General features: G+C 41.4%; 1 protein-coding gene across 7 annotated transcripts in view; it reads left to right on the top strand.

Moving 5' to 3' along the window:
• The window catches only part of LOC109632445 (kinesin-like protein KIF13B), a 33,630-nt gene extending 17,753 nt beyond the window's left edge, over positions 1–15,877 (top strand). For 4 of the 7 annotated variants that reach the window (XM_020091706.2, XM_020091709.2, XM_069515522.1 and 1 more), the window contains exons 23-41: positions 329–502; positions 588–745; positions 1,057–1,189; positions 1,341–1,487; positions 1,579–1,608; positions 1,736–1,835; positions 2,957–3,083; positions 3,468–3,523; positions 3,607–3,725; positions 3,849–4,025; positions 4,162–4,254; positions 5,351–5,503; positions 5,737–5,814; positions 6,051–6,107; positions 7,157–7,250; positions 7,511–7,629; positions 11,857–11,922; positions 13,227–14,514; positions 14,607–15,877. In XM_020091706.2, coding sequence (XP_019947265.2) covers positions 329–502; positions 588–745; positions 1,057–1,189; positions 1,341–1,487; positions 1,579–1,608; positions 1,736–1,835; positions 2,957–3,083; positions 3,468–3,523; positions 3,607–3,725; positions 3,849–4,025; positions 4,162–4,254; positions 5,351–5,503; positions 5,737–5,814; positions 6,051–6,107; positions 7,157–7,250; positions 7,511–7,629; positions 11,857–11,922; positions 13,227–14,514; positions 14,607–14,857 — 3,420 coding nt within the window. In that variant the 3' untranslated portion in view covers positions 14,858–15,877. The remainder of the gene's footprint in view (positions 1–328; positions 503–587; positions 746–1,056; positions 1,190–1,340; positions 1,488–1,578; positions 1,609–1,735; positions 1,836–2,956; positions 3,084–3,467; positions 3,524–3,606; positions 3,726–3,848; positions 4,026–4,161; positions 4,255–5,350; positions 5,504–5,736; positions 5,815–6,050; positions 6,108–7,156; positions 7,251–7,510; positions 7,630–11,856; positions 11,923–13,226; positions 14,515–14,606) is intronic. The other 3 variants (XM_069515523.1, XM_069515525.1, XM_069515524.1) reach the window with 3 other exon arrangements.
• The last annotated feature ends 2 nt before the right edge of the window (positions 15,878–15,879 follow it).

Below are 15,879 nucleotides of genomic sequence, written 5' to 3'. Positions count from 1 at the left end.
TCTGCTCTGTGTCTTGTCCTACTCCAGTTCACTGTTCTGTGAAATGTTTAATTAACTCTGAGTCGACCCTTTATCATGGTTATCTATTGCTTCTGTTTTCTTATGATGAAATGAAATAAAAACAAAGTCACAGGGTCTTTGCTACGAATGCTTTCATATTGACCTAAAGCACTTATAAAAATGGTTTCTGAAGAGAGCCAAACAAAAGGTTTTAACAGTCCACCTTGGTCTCTGCAGATTCAAACAAACTAAAAACACTATGGCGGAACTGTGGTATTTGTATTTTGTCTGTTTAATAAAAGGTTTTTCCTCCTTCTCTCACTCTCAGGTGAAAATCCTCCAGGCTACTGGTCTTCCTCGCCATCTGTCCAACTTTGTCTTCTGCCAGTACCACTTCTGGGGGCAGGAGGAGCCTGTGTTCATCCCTCCAGAGGTGGTGCCGTCCAGCTCATCGTCTGCCGTTAGAGACCCTCAGTGCACTGTGGTCTTTGACAGTGCCAAGGTAAACACTCGTTAACAACAATAGAAGTGGTGATAAATCATCACCAATTGACAGTTACACAAGATGTAAATTCCTGTCTTTGCAGGAGTTGTCTGTGTCAGTATCAGAGGACTTTGTGGAGTTTCTGGCTGAGGGAGCTGTGGCCATTGAAGTGTACGGACACAAACAGGCCAACCACCGCAGAAACCTGGCTCTGTGGGACCTCGGAGTAATTCAAGCCAAGACCAGATCCCTCAGAGAGAGGTAGAGTATCACAAAAGCTCATAAGAATTCCTACAAAAGCAACACAAACACAAATGTATTTCTTGCACACAAAGCAGACATCACAGGAGCGACCCAGTTAATCTTACTTTAGAAGAGTTTCGTCGTGCATTATCTCTCAATATGGTGAAAGTATTAAGGGTAAAATTGTCCAAATGCTAGCTTTATAAAAACATCGGAGCATGCTAAACGGAAGACCTTAATATGTGTCCTAACATGATGAATGAAGGTATTTGTTAGTGTCATGTTTGGCTCAGTTGAGATGGTGTAGTGTTTACTCGTCTTACCTGCAGGTGGAGTGAGGTGACCCGTCGACTGGAGCTGTGGGTGCAGCTGATGGAGCTGAATGAGGCCGGGGAGTTCACAGCGGTGGAAGTTCTTCCTGCCAAAGACATACGCACTGGAGGAATCTTCCAGCTTAAACAGGTTAAAATACTATTGTATTGACAACAATTTGGATATGTGTTTAATTTATTCATTATCTTTATTATTATCATCCTCGTACTGACTATTTTCACTGGAAAATGAATATAAACTGGGAATTAAATGTAATGTAAATGTAAATCTGTACCTCCAGGGTCAGTCCCGTCGGGTCCAGGTGGAGGTGCGCTCGGTGAGTGACTCAGGCACCATGCCCCTTATCACTGCCTCCATCCACTCTGTGTCCATCGGAGACGTCCAGGTCCGACAGACGCATGTGTCCAGAGGCAGCGAATCACAATGGGTGAGGAGGGAACGTTGATAGTAGCCATTAATTTATCCTTTTTTTTTTAACAGTCACTCTTGAACACTTTCTCTCTTTGTTTACATTTCAGGCTGGGGATGAAGAAATGGACAGTTACCAAGTAAGTAGATGGTCATTAAAAAAATATCCATAATAGGTTGATAAAATGTGTTTCTCATGTGTGAACAGTCAAATAAACAGTAAACAACTGCCTGTGTGTATTTGTGTGTGTGTGTGTGTGTTCATAGGAGGTGGACCTGGAGAGGATGAGGGAACAGTGGCTGTTCACGCTCACACAGAGGCAGGAGTATTTGGACCAGCAGCTACAGAAGGTCGTCTCCAAACCAGGTGAAGCTGCAAAAACACATTCAGCCTGAAAACAAATGGGAATTTGTGAACAAAGCTCTGACGTGCAGACAAAAGTTACATTTCCAGTTACAGCAACATTTCCAGTCCTTCATTTATCATGTGGCAACCAACGCACACAGTGGTAGTCCGCTGAAAGATTGACTCAGACTTTATTTTACCTTCTCATTTTCCTTTTGTGAGAATTTATTTGCAGCACAAGAGTTGCCTTTTCGGAGTCTTTTATCACAACAAAGTGACAGTGATGTAGAGCTGAGCAGCGTGGTTCCAGAAGAAAACATCCAATTTATTTTCTGAATATAGATTTTCATTATCATCCATAATTTCATAACTATCAAATGTAGACTTCCCACAAGCCGCAAGACTGTGAAACAATGTTATGTGCTCCTGTAGAAGCCACAAGTCCACATGATATCAGCAGCATTTTAAGAAAAACCTGTTGGTTTGCGATGTCAAAGAGAAGTACTACACTACCCACAAGCCTCAGGTGTAAAAGCAATGTCTTTGATTTGTGGAACTAAGCTGTTGACATGGAATTGTACACCACAAAAACAAAATCAGCTCAGCTATGATTGGATGGTTCAGAGTTACATGATGTTGAGCACAGAGCGACCGTGCTTTCGCTTTTTAACATACTCTGGTTTTTTGGTAGTATGTAGGGTAGTTTGTATTTGTCGGAAGAATCTGAGAGAAACAGAGCATTATGGGTTGGCCGGGTATACGTAGGCTTGACAGGTGATTAGAGGTGACAGTGATGCGTTACAGAAACCAGAAACCTAGTTAACAAACTAACGTCATAGAAACAAATGTATCAATATATTAATAGTCATCTGTATAATAACATCATTATATAGGTGTAATGTGTTACAACATTGTTACCAGCGTTAAAAATAACCTTAATCCAACATTTTCTGTGGATTAAATTTTTGGACAACAGAACTTTGCAAGACAATATGATCACATTATAATGATTCAGTTTCAGTGAATGTTAAAGAAAGGTTATAATGGTGTCACATTTATTAGTTTCAGGTTCATTTTTGTTTTCTTGCACCTTTAATGTCCGTCTGTTTTTGCCTCTTCACCACAATGTGCATGTGCTGTAGATAAGTCCGAGGATGATGTTGAAAGGGAGTCTCAGCTGCTGGAGTGTCGTCTGACTGTCACAGAAGAAAGAAATGCCGTCCTAGTTCCCTCAGCCGGCAGCGGCATCCCTGGAGCACCGGCAGAAAGGTGTGTGTTGGTAAAGGAAACAGTTTTACACCAGTTGTTTATCCCATCATGCTTTAGTTGGCTGGTCATATTTGTACTCCACTGACACCCACGGCCAGATGGGCCTTGGGCATTAGTCTTTCCTGTAGCTGCTCAAATTACAGCTCAAGAGTTCACTGTTATAAGGGTGAAACGTTGGCAAAATTGAATCAGCTCACATTTGCTCTAATGGCCCTACACACCTCTAATCCCCGGATAGTTGGATATTAAATGCTTCCTGTGACACATACAGAATAACTGAGCCACTGAGTATGAGCAGAAGTAGCTGTCAGAAGTAGCTGTCAGCCTCTCTGTGTCATGGACTGGGTGTTCAGATGGTTGAATGATGGTCCTGTCTCTCTGCAGGGTTCCTGTCCCTGGAATGGAAACACACATTCCCGTCCTGTTCCTGGATCTCAGTGGTATGTTGTTCTCACAGTCTTCTGTTGCCCTTTCTTTCTTTCAACTACGAAGCCACTCACGTTCTGTCTTTATTCTCCCCCAGCTGATGATTTCCAGTCCAATCTTTCAGCCCCGTTATCTGGGGGTCTGGACGCATTGCTCAGTGGGGAGGATGATGACGAATTCTTCGACCTTCATATTGTTAAACACTATGATCCTGAGGTATTGAGACTTGCATGCAGAGTGTGTATTTGTATCTTGTCTCTCAAGTTTCCAATTGAGATAGTTGGTCTAATAGAAACAAGTTGGAGGGAATTCTTACGCCATTCATTTTCTGTGTTCCAGGTCAAAGTGGAGGCTTCCTGGGACTCGACGGTTCATGAGTGCACCCAGCTGAGTCGCGTGGCGTCGGCTGACCAGAGGGTCTACCTGACGGTCCGCACAGTGGTTCAGCTGAGCCACCCGGCCAACATGCAGCTGATCCTCAGAAAACGCATCTGCGTTAATGTCACTGGGAGACAGGTGGGTGACCCCAGGAGGCATATTAGGAAGGAGTGAGCCAACACAACCACATCTTTGCTTTCTCCTTTCAGTAATTTCATGTCTACTAATCAGATGAGTAGATTTAAGAAAATGATATTGTGGGTTTGTGTGGTAGGGTTTTGCACAGAGTCTGCTGAAGAGGATGTCCCAGCGCAGCACCATTCCCGGCTGTGGGGTCACGTTCGAAATCGTCTCTAACATCCCAGGGGTAAGAACCAAACGACAAAGTTTTTATTTTTATTAATAAACAAGAAGATCAAGATTTGTGAGCAATTGCATATTCATTCCAAAAAGTAAATAATATATATAATCTGTCAGCATTATTTTCATGTGTTGTTTATATGACAATATTAAAACACCCTGAGAATGGTGCTCTTTAAGCACATACCTCTGCTAATGCCCTATCTTGCTATCTCAAATCAGTTTTTCCCATTAATTATCTGGACTGTGGTGGTCTGCCATATTCTAATTTGTCCTACAACAGATTCATCATGAACCAAAAGCATTTCTTACCTTTCTCATAAGAGATCTTAAACTTTGTGTTTTGCTCTGCTGCTGCATTGTATAGCTGCGTGCAGCACTATTTGCCACATGCTCGCTTACGCTATCATCCATCAAGTTGTAACCATCTACGCAGATATTCAGGCTGCAGTGTTGTGCATACCCTCAAGTGGTATGCTGTTCTCTCTTTCTCACATGAGAACTTCCACGCTTTAGTCTCTGTTACTTGGGATCTGTTGCATGTGAGACTGATGGTCGTGTATGTGCAACCTGCTACCTCCATAGATTTAATGAATTCATTGGAAAACACAACAGAAGAAGTGATCCAAAATTCCTGTAATCCTGCTGACTAACAAAACAAAAACATAACCTTGGCAGTTAGTAAAAAAAACCACAGAAAGTATTTTTGAGCATTAGATGTACCAATGTCTGGCAGGCCTTTATCTTTCCTAATGACACAGAAATGTTGAATAATTAACTGTGTCTCATCTTTAGCTGTTTGTTGTCTCAATAAGAGAGCACAGCTCTATCTCCTGTTGCCAAGTCGTCTGCTGGTTAGAGGCTGGATGCCAGTGCACTGTTTCTATAGCTACATTTCTGCCTGTCTGTACTTTTTGCATTTATTTATTAATATTGGTTTGTTGAAAATATTTCCTGTAGGGATGCTTAACATTTAGGTAAGTGGTCAAGTTATAAACTGGTAAATCTAAATGCCATTACCATAAATGAAATCCAAACCAGAGTGAGAAGACTTGGCATTGATCACATACTGGCCCTAACGCTCTGTACCCCTGCTCTCACAGGACATCCATGGTCCAGAGGACAGGGAGATGTTGGCCCGGCTTGCTGCCAGTGGTGAGGATGACCAGTCAGCCGACAGTGAGGCGGCCATAGAGAAATACCTCCGTAGCGTCCTGGCTGTGGAGAACATCCTCACTCTGGACCGTCTCAGACAGGTCAGGAAATATACTTCACAGACACTGAGATGGATTTAAAAAATCATTTTGTATTTAATCATTTATTTCATTCAGAATACCAAGATGTCACTAGTCACTTATTAAATGTGAGCACATTAAATCCTCAGTCTTTTTTCCACTCTTCATGTTCATTATATTTTCAGAGTGAGAACACAAAGTGGAAGTCTCTATAAATCAAACAAATACATATTCTCGTGTGTGTGCTTGTGTAGGAGGTGGCTGTAAAGGAACAGATGGGGGTCAAAGGGAAACCTCCGAGACGCTGCCTAAGCTCTCCAAACATCCACCGAGTAAGATAATTCAAGTTTGATGTCTTCTGTAATTATTCTGATCTCAACATTAAAGGGTTGGTTCAGGTTCAGGTTAACTAATCTATCCGCTGTTAACCAGTCGTACTGCTGATAACTACTCTACCTGCTGTCAACTAGTCTACCTGCTGTTAACTAGTCTACCTGCTGTTAACCAGTCTTACTGCTGTTAACCTGTCTCACTAACACCTGAGCTCTGAACCTCTGTCTCTAACCAGCTGACAGCCAGTTCTCTGGAACTCTACTCCTCTTCTCATCAGCTCAATGACTTTAATGTGAGTCATGTCTACTAATCCTCTCATATTTTATACAGTTTCTTATAGTATTAACACTGTGGAATGACTGCAACCGTGAAGTACTAATGTTTAAATGATGCATTTACTATGGAAATAACCAGATAGTTTAGAAATGGGCCTTTAATGCAGGTTTGTGTAGTTCAAAATGTTTTATAGGCGACTGCCAAGCTGATGATAATAGTATAAACAGTGAGTGGACATAATAGTGCACATAAAAACAATAGAAATGCTAAAAGTAATTAGAAGAGACACAAGTAATTTGATTGTTTTATCAAGAAATACTGGAAAAAAACACTGAAGACTGAGGAGGGAATATTAGATTCTCATTGAGATTTCTCATCTCTTAGATTGCTCATTGTTCTGAGACATTTATAAATGATAAAAACCATTAATATAGTCGCATAACACTTGTACATAAAAGCTATGTATGCTCTTATTGGCCTGCAAGACACTTTGTGTATCACAATTGTGGAGTTAAGGATGACTACAAAAACTAGAGCTTGTTGCCTCTGTAGATTAATAGATAAATGGATATATGGATACAGGTAGATGGATAGATAAAGATATTTAGAGACGGATGGATGTAGATATAGATCGATGCATCAAGGGATATACAGAGATGCATAGATTGATAGATGGATGTAGATGTGCAGGTGAGTGGATTGGTAGATGAAAAAATAAGCTAAAATGAATGGGTTGAAAATATTGTTAGAAAGTAGACAGATATATATATTAGATATATATTAATTAATATAATGGATAAGTGGTTAAAATCAATAACTAATTAATGACTAAATGAAAAAACATACAAAGGTCATACACTACTAATTTAAATAAATAGCTGAAACTAATGGATAAATTATCCATAACTGTGGAAAATGTCCTGTCAGTGTTGTTGCAGTTCTTTTTGCAACCAATAGAGTCTGCTAAAGGTCACAGATTACTGAAATGCTGCTCTCAGCCGTGCATGTCGGTGTGGGCATGTGTGTGTCCTCTTTCATGTGTTTTCCTTATGTGTGTGTTTGTAGAGCTGGAAGAGCCACCAGGACCTTTGTGTGGTTCCTCCTCCATCCAGACGCACAATGCCCAGTTCCATATCCCAGAACCTGAACCCAGAAGCAGGTACAACTCATAAAACCTTCATCCTATGACTAATACTTTCTGTGGTTTTTAATAATTTTTCCCCTTTTTTGCTGCCTTCAATGTCATTAGGCCTTTTTTTGATGCTTTAGCCCGTGGCCAACTATATCTTTGCCTTTGCTCTGAATCTTAATTTGGCACTTGTTTTCATCTTTGCTCACACATTTTTCTCTGTTTAAAAACTTTTATCGTTTATCTGTCCTTGTTTCCTCCACTTCTGCTCCTGTAACCTCCTCTATCAGTGCACTCAGGCTTCGCTGCATCTTATCTCCCCCCAGTGAAGGCCGTGCCCAAGCTGCTGAAGTCACTGCTTCCTGGTGGGAAGGAAGATAGCGGCGCCCAGGCAGTTGTCCATCAGCAGGTACATTCATTCATTCAGTCAGCTCATCGTGCTTTGGATTTATGCTCATATTCTCCTTGCTTTTCTTATCTGGGATTTAAAGTATATATGCGTCATTGCAGCATGAATCTAAATATACTCTGTACTCATCAGCAGCAAGTCCTATTTCTTCCGTTGCCATGGAAACAGAGCTTATGTAGATGGAAACACAGATGATAAACAGATAAAGTGTGTAAATGCCTCAGTGCCCAAGATAAGTGGTTTTCAGAAGTTTTGCAAAAATAAAGCCGATAAACTTCATCATAAACAAGGAACACAAAAAAACTGTGCTATGTGTCGACCTTAAAACTTGTTTTAAAGGTTGTGAGGCAGAACTTTTTTTTCAAGTACACTATTATACAATGGCTTCAGTAAATATTCAGACTCCTCCACACTTAGAACACTTTAATGTCTTATGGATTTAATTGTAAATGGATGAAATAGTTGCTCATCCATCTCCACTCCAGCACGCATAATGACAAAGTCAATACATGGTAGTACATTTATTGAATAAATGTATTCAGACTATTAATGGTAGGGTTGGTAAGTTCTTTCTGAAACTATTTGCATCTTTTTTGTTGAAATCCTCTCCACATCCCAATAGCCGTCAATTAATGAAGTCTTCAAAGAAAAATACAAAAAATGCATAATGTCTGTGACTCTTGCATGACTGTAATAAACTCAACCAATCTTTTAATGAGGTCCGAATTAAATGATTGGCTGGCGTACCTGTCTGTCGCTAACTGACCTGCCTACACTCCTTTGCTAAGTTCAGGCTATAGTCTCTATAGTCATTAGGAGTCACAGAACAGTTGGCTTCTTAACAGTTGTCAATCAGTGTGCGTTCAATCATTCAGTTGATTTGGGGGTGTAGCTTTGAAGAGAGGGCTGATGGGAGGGGGTGGGGTGTATCTCGTTAGCTTTTCCTGGATTACCAACCCTAGCTTGGATTCAGTGGTTTGTAGAAGCCTGTGAAGCAGCAATTCCAGCTTCCAGTCATGTCGGCGAGTCTCTACGAACTTTGAACTCCTTGATCATCCTCTCAGAACCTCTCATGCTCTGTCGGATTGGATGGTTTGAGCCAATCACAGAAGAAAACCTGCTCCAGAGGGAACACAACCTGAGACTAGATACAGCAAGTAAATGCTTGAGTGTCTGTGAACTGTCATCTGCAGCTTTTTCCACAGATGTTCAATGGAGTCTTTAGCTAGAACACTCCAGGACAATCCGAGCCTCGTCCTGAAGTCCCTCAAGCATTTATTTAGTGAATCTAGTCTCTGGAGCAGGTTTTCTTCTCTATTTGGCTCAAATACTCCCTCCCTATATCCTGACCAGTTGACCCATCTCCTTGTCCCTTCCACTTATCAGAAGCCCCCCACAGCATCCACAGATGCTGCCATCACCATGCTTCACGGCAGGGTTGGCATTATCCATAGTGTTTGGATTTCTGCTCAATAAACCTGTGTCTCATCAGACCATCGTTTCCCCTCATGCTCTAAGAGTTCATTTTGCAAACTCCAATCAGTCTGTCATATGGCTTATCGTTAAAGTGGTTCCTGTCTCGCTGCTCTACCATAAAGGCCTGACTGATGAAGTGCTGCAGAGATGGTACTTTAAAGACGTTCTCCCATCTCTGCAGAGCAACTTCTGAAGCTCTGTTTGAGTGACTGGTGGCTTCTCGTTCACCTCCCTGACCAAGAACCTTCTTGCCTGGTTACTTAGTTCGGCTAATTGGCAAACTCCTAAAAAGAGTCCTGATGGTTCCAAACAACAGTCAGAGCTTTAGACATTATATGATCTATGCCTCATCACAGTGTCTTCTCAGACATCAGACAAAGACAATAGAGGCACACGTCTAAGTAGCAGAGGTCATTTCTGGTTTCATAACATTTTCACCGGTTTCATTTCTGGTTTCATACAGTCGATGAACCAGTCTTCTCTAAAAATAGAAAACTGCCATCATCTACACATTTATAAAGCCTTGGAGGATAGTTGAAAAAATGGTAGAGATAGATTTCTGTTTTTTGTGATTTACTTTAATGTCAGTAGACGGCTCTAGACGGTCATAAAGTGAAAACATCTCAGTCTCTGCTGCTTCACCTTTGAACAGTCTCTTTTAAATCTGTCCCTTTGCCCACAAGCTTTGGGGGGTGTTCAGTTCTAAATTGCTGGAGTACTTTTTACTACTTAGGTTGAGGACATGAACTTTTTGAAACCACTCAACTCAATCTAATATTCCTGCAGTATCTCATTTTACAAATAGAATAATCCATCAGTAAAAAGTATGAAAATCCTACTTTCAGTGTACTGCAAATTAAAAGATGCATTATCAATCAACATTAGTATAGATAGCATCATATCATTAACAGTATTATGTGATACCAGTCCTTGTTGTGTTGTTTCAGTGTCTGTTTTATAGAGAAATCACAATAAATGTTAAAGTTGTAGTACATTTGTGGATTTAAAACCAGGTTACTTAACAACTTGGGCGAAGAATGAAATGATCAGTTCACACAGAACAAATCGGACTCCTGTGAGTGATTGACGTGCTTGTATAATTGTGATCAGAGCAGACGTTCTACAAACATCCCCCGCCATGACGGCAGCACACTGTGCGTAAAGGAGGGTTAATTAGGAGCAGGTGAACTTCACCCCCCCTCTACATAACGCTCCTTCACCTCCTCCTCGTGTGCTGATCTACAATCATGTGCCACAGAGACTCCGGAGTCGGCAGCTTTGTCACCGCAGCCAAACACTACAGCATCTGATTTGGCTGATTGGAAGCGTGAGTCGCTGGGGGAAGCTAATCTCGGAAAATCACGTGTTGTGGTGTTTGGTTGTAAACGAATCGGTCCTCGTGGTGAATTGTTTGAGGTCATCAGCCTGTATTACTGCAGTATTGTAAACCTACAATGGATGAGCGATTGATTGGTAGAATCATGTTCAGTAAAGTGAACAGATTAGTTAGAAATCCTGATACTACTTCGTATTAACTACTGCCATGTTAAAAGTCTCTTCACTCACAAAAATAAGAATTTGAGATGTGACTCACTTGACCCTTAATCAAAAACATTGAAGTCTCAGTTACATGAGGCTTGTGTTATAATATATTTTTCATGTTAAGGACCAAAACCAACAGTGCTTTACCCTCACAGTACTTTGTATGATTTTATTGTATATACTTATATTATTGTGTATTCGAATATTCAGATTTCATATTTTGGACAGATTACCATGAAGCACTAAATGTAAACGAGACAATTGGACAAATCTTGAGAATTAAGTGTTAATTCCCTCAGCATGTAATGACGTCAGTGCTGCATCAGAGTCAAACACGCATCCTGATTAATATTCTGTGTCTGTTAAGTACACAGACGAACAATTGTCTTCATTTATTATCTTAAAATATCTGCGGGAATTTGTTTTTTTTAATTACCATCATCAAAACTAAAAAAAAGTGTTGAGAAGCAAATCACACAGTATTTAATCAGCTGACAGATCATATTGAGTGTGAAAGAGGTAACTTGAATACTGAATAGGGATAAATGGTAATGGGTGCAATTATAATTATGGTGCAATTATCCTGATTGTTTTACCAGTTTATTGTGATTATCTGTCTGAGTGATCTGATGAGCAAATATTTTCATTACACTGTCTGCGTCACATAACATCTTCGCTGCTGATTTCTGAAATTAATGAACTATTTTAGCCCTTTTCAATACATTTCATGACAAACTGATTATTCACTTTTATAAAACATGTCTGTGCAGCAGCAATTAAATCGATGACCAACAGGCATTTGGCAATAGATACCTAATCCAGATTAGTATTCATGAAAGCAGTAAAGTTTGATGTTCAGCCTCCAGTATCTGCTGTCTAGTTAACTCTGAGATTAAGTTCTTTCCTCCACAGACTCTATTTCTGTTCTACTGTGACACTGAAGCCTGATTCATAATTCTCCCTCAGCAGCTAAACGTCGCCACAGACACACACACACACACACACAGACACACAAAGACAGGGTAATGACTGGGTTTGGAGACCTACAGGCTCATATTAACATCTAATCTTCAGGTTGAGCCCAAATGAAATGACATCGCTCACAATTACATCTTGAAATCTGCTCGACAGCCTCTCAGTGCCAATGTACAGATTGTTTTTTTTATCTGAAGTGACATTCATTTCTTTTGAACTCACTTCCTGTCGCAGAGCTTGCCGCGCATCATCGTGCAGTCAGCCAGCGTTGAAGAGGGAATGAGCAAACATCAGCAGCCAGTAAGTTCTGGGGCCATTTGATCTGTTAACGGTGTCTTATGTGTTATCTGCTGGGCGTGGCCACACTCTGCTCCCCCTCAGTGTCTGGATGTAAATAAAGATGGATGACGTGTCTCCACTTCCTCATATTGTACAACAGTAAACAAAAACATCCTGTACACAATGGTGCCGCCATTTTGTACTTTTTACATCATTTGTAGCCAGAGTCAGTACTGATCGTGGCGTCAAGCTGTGGTATCAAGGTCCCGCCTATACATGCTTGACCAATCGTGTGCCAGTCTCATCTGTCAATCATGACATGTCACCCTGTTGTTACAGCATCAGTGACTCAATTAAAGTCACATTGTCGCAGTGTGACCAGAATTACCTGAAATGAAAAAAAACATCATTTAGAAAAATGTATTTTAGGAGTACATTCACTTTTTAGTTTGGTCCTCGTCCCCTCCTCTAACATGGAGGAGGCAGGGTTAATGAGCCATCCACCAGGGGGTAATCAAGACACTTTGGCTTCACTTTTGGGGACCTGTCCTCTTTATTTACAGTCTATGGTCTTAAAAAGTTTTGTAGGATGTGTGTGAAAGCTTATTTTGGGAAAACAACCTCAGTTAATTACACACGTTTGTTACGATCATTCATTTAAAGCCTGAGACCAAGATGCATGGTGCAAAACCTGAGGCGGATTATTTCTTCTACATAACAGCTGAAGAATTCTTCTAACTTTCTGAGTTCACAGTTTGGTTTGTTTTGTTTTTCAGATTTCACTGAGATTCTAGGCTTTCTGTTGAAGGAGAGGAGGTTATCACTGAGACTGTATTTCTGTTTACTGCTTGTTCTTCTATGTTTCTTTATATGATTCATCTACTGTTTTCTTTTCTATTCAAATTATCTTTACATTTTTGCAGATGTCTATTTAAAGCTCCTCTAATCAATACTTTCATATAAAAAAATCTACGTATTGATTGAAGATTGACTGACAAAGTTGGCAACTAGCTAGAAGTGTTTTGCAGCTAAAGATGATGGAGGCCACTCAGAATGAATGCTAATGTTCCTGGATGTTTGAATTAACCACTGCTTGTTAAGTTTCCTAACTTTATGTTGCCGTTAACTCAGCGATGTCAACAAGTCAATTTCACAGTGATGCCATTCCTTCAGACCAAAACAGTTGAGAAAGTGGAATGGATTTTTTTTTTTTATTGTAGTCAGTTTGAGTCTAATGCAATGTTGATTTTGGTTAGTGTCAATGTTTCAAACAGGAATTCAGCTTCTGGGTTACTAATACAATTGTTGCCTTAATCCACCCCCAGGTTCCCATCGAGGAAATCATTCCTGTCGACATCCAAGCAGAGATCCCCAGATCCGTACCTCTCCCACCGCCCATCATCCCAGAGCAGACGGAGGAATCCACCCCAAGCCCAGTGAGCGAAGCCTCCAGTGGATACATGTCCACCAGCATATCTACAGTAACACTATCAGACGTCTACAAACTGAGCTGGGACCTGCCCCAGTCGTCCGAATTTGAGATGGTGCCTGATGAAGAGGAAGAGGACACTAAAGTGACACAATCTGTTCTTCACCCTGTGGAACACCCAGAGCCTCAGGAGTCATCGCCGGGTTTGAGCGACGAAGCAGCTGCAGACAAGATTGACCGACCACAGTCCGAATTACACCATACTCCATCAGATTCAAACCTGACTCTTCAAGAACCGAATCACTTTCCATCAGTTAGTTTAAAGGACGAAGGAATGCTTGATCCCGCAGCAGAATCCGATTTACCAGACCAGGCCAAACAATCTCAAGACTCAGCTGCTGACCCGATTGGATTAGACCATTTGGAGCCTCTCAGTGATTCAGTGGAAGTCGAGCAGAATGAAACCAAACCGGCAGAATTGTTGCAAACACCCGTCTCGAAATCAGAGGCTTCACAGAAGACAGAAGAATTCAAGCTGCCTGCTACAGATGAGACAGAAGCAGAAATGTCACTCCTTGATGAAACACAACCGTCTGGGCAGGAAAGTGAAAGTCAGCCTCAGCAACCCAAAGAAGACGAGGCAACCTTTGACAGTATAGAAGATCCAATCCCGATCCCAGTTTTATCAGTCGACCCAGTTCTTCAAGATTCATCAAATCAACAATCAAAAGCTGAGGCCTCTAACGACGCCTCAACCCTGACCTCAACCTCAGCAACAGATGAAGTCCAAAAAGAATCGCCCACCAATGAATCTATGAAAGCCCCAGCAGCTCCCACTCCTCTGTCCAGCATTCAACCTCCCAAATCTGCTGCCTCAGCGGCCAACCCGTTCAAAATCCAGAAGGTAAAGCCTTCAGACATCAAGTCCTTTCATGTTATTCTGGATGAGGAGACGAGCGGACACGAGGTTGAGGCCAGCAGCCACCTCTCTGTGCCAGTGGAAACCCTGGAGATCATCTCGGATTCTGAGGAAGGAGATGCAACTTCTACTGTTCTCCCTGAATGGTTGAAAGAAGGGGAGTTTGTAAACGTGGGGACCAATAAGAGCGGAACCGTGCGATATGTGGGACCTACTGATTTTGCAGAGGGGACCTGGGTGGGGGTGGAACTGGAGGTACCAGCAGGTTAGAACCACCTAAGTCTTATTGATTTTACACGTTCAAAATGTTTTGGGTCAGATTGAACATCTAACAAAGTTTTCTTGATCGTTCTCTAGGCAAGAACGATGGCTCAGTGGGCGGCAAGCAGTACTTCCACTGCAACCCTGGCTACGGGGTGTTGGTGCGGCCCGACAGAGTGACCCGCTGTGGTGCCAAACGCCGTCGCCAGCAGCAAAAGCGCCGTAGTGCCAACCTGTCTGGATCCAGCCCTAACCTTGCGGCCCTCACCGCTCTGGCCAAAGGCGAACCCGGCGGGGCCTCAGGCGGCCGCAGCAAAGGAGAGAACCGCAAGTCCTGGAACACTTGAGAGGCTTCGTATCCGCGAAACAGCGAATTGCTGCACACCCCCGCTGGGTGATGTGATTATAGGGTAGGTTTTCAGACGCCACAGTGTTTTATTTGAACAGATTCACCACAGAATTAGGATTCGGGGACACAAGATTAGTCGCCTCTCGCTCTTCTGTGGGAAGCTCTGTTCAAGCTGCATTGCTATTTTAATACCTGATGTACCAAGTGATCGAAACCTTTTTCTTATTGGAAAATGTGAATGTTTTAGAAATGTACCTGCAAGTTCCTCTTTGGTTAATTTAACTTTTAATGGTGGATGTTTCATTTTGTAATGTATTTATTCGAGACACGTAACAAAAAAAAACTGCCTCAAAATCATAAAATGTCTTTATCTCTGAACATGTTAATGTCTTCCAGCCAGGAGAAAGTATCTTAGCGTGAGGGTCAGTTAAAAGTAGTTTAGATTCACTGGATTACGACTCCACCTTCATGTGCTCATATTTCTACTGCTCAAAAGAAAATATGCAGCGCAACTTTCCTCATGTGCCTTGAAATACGATGACTACTACTGCTCAACTAATGTGCCTCAGTGCCACACCCCCACACTATTTTGTCGATATACTTATTTTAGCTCTTGAATGTGTTTTACTACAGTTTTACAAACCTGCGCTCTCTCTGCTGACGGATGCTACTGAAATGTTGCAACACTTTTTTAAATCACCTTTGTCCATCCGAGTGTGTGTGAGGATTGATTGGGAGTGACTTCATTTTTAAGAGAGGAGTTAGATTGTTTGGTTTTTGTCTAGTGATAAATTCAATTCCATTGTGTTTGGGAGCCTTGTGATTTGTGCATGATGAGGACATTGAGGGATTTTGTTTGTCCTAGTGAATTTAGCGAATCATTTTATGTATATGCATTCGAGCTGATCATTTTGACCACCGTAATGCTTATTTATTTAAAGATCAAGACACTATATTGTTTATCTAAAGCAAAAATCATCTTTTTTAATGTTTGAATAAATAAAAACAGTCAATTCCAGT

The sequence above is a fragment of the Paralichthys olivaceus genome, chromosome 19 (assembly GCF_024713975.1).
Source record: "Paralichthys olivaceus isolate ysfri-2021 chromosome 19, ASM2471397v2, whole genome shotgun sequence".
Classification (NCBI taxonomy): Eukaryota; Metazoa; Chordata; class Actinopteri; order Pleuronectiformes; family Paralichthyidae; genus Paralichthys; species Paralichthys olivaceus.
This window is presented reverse-complemented; position numbering and strand designations above follow the sequence as displayed.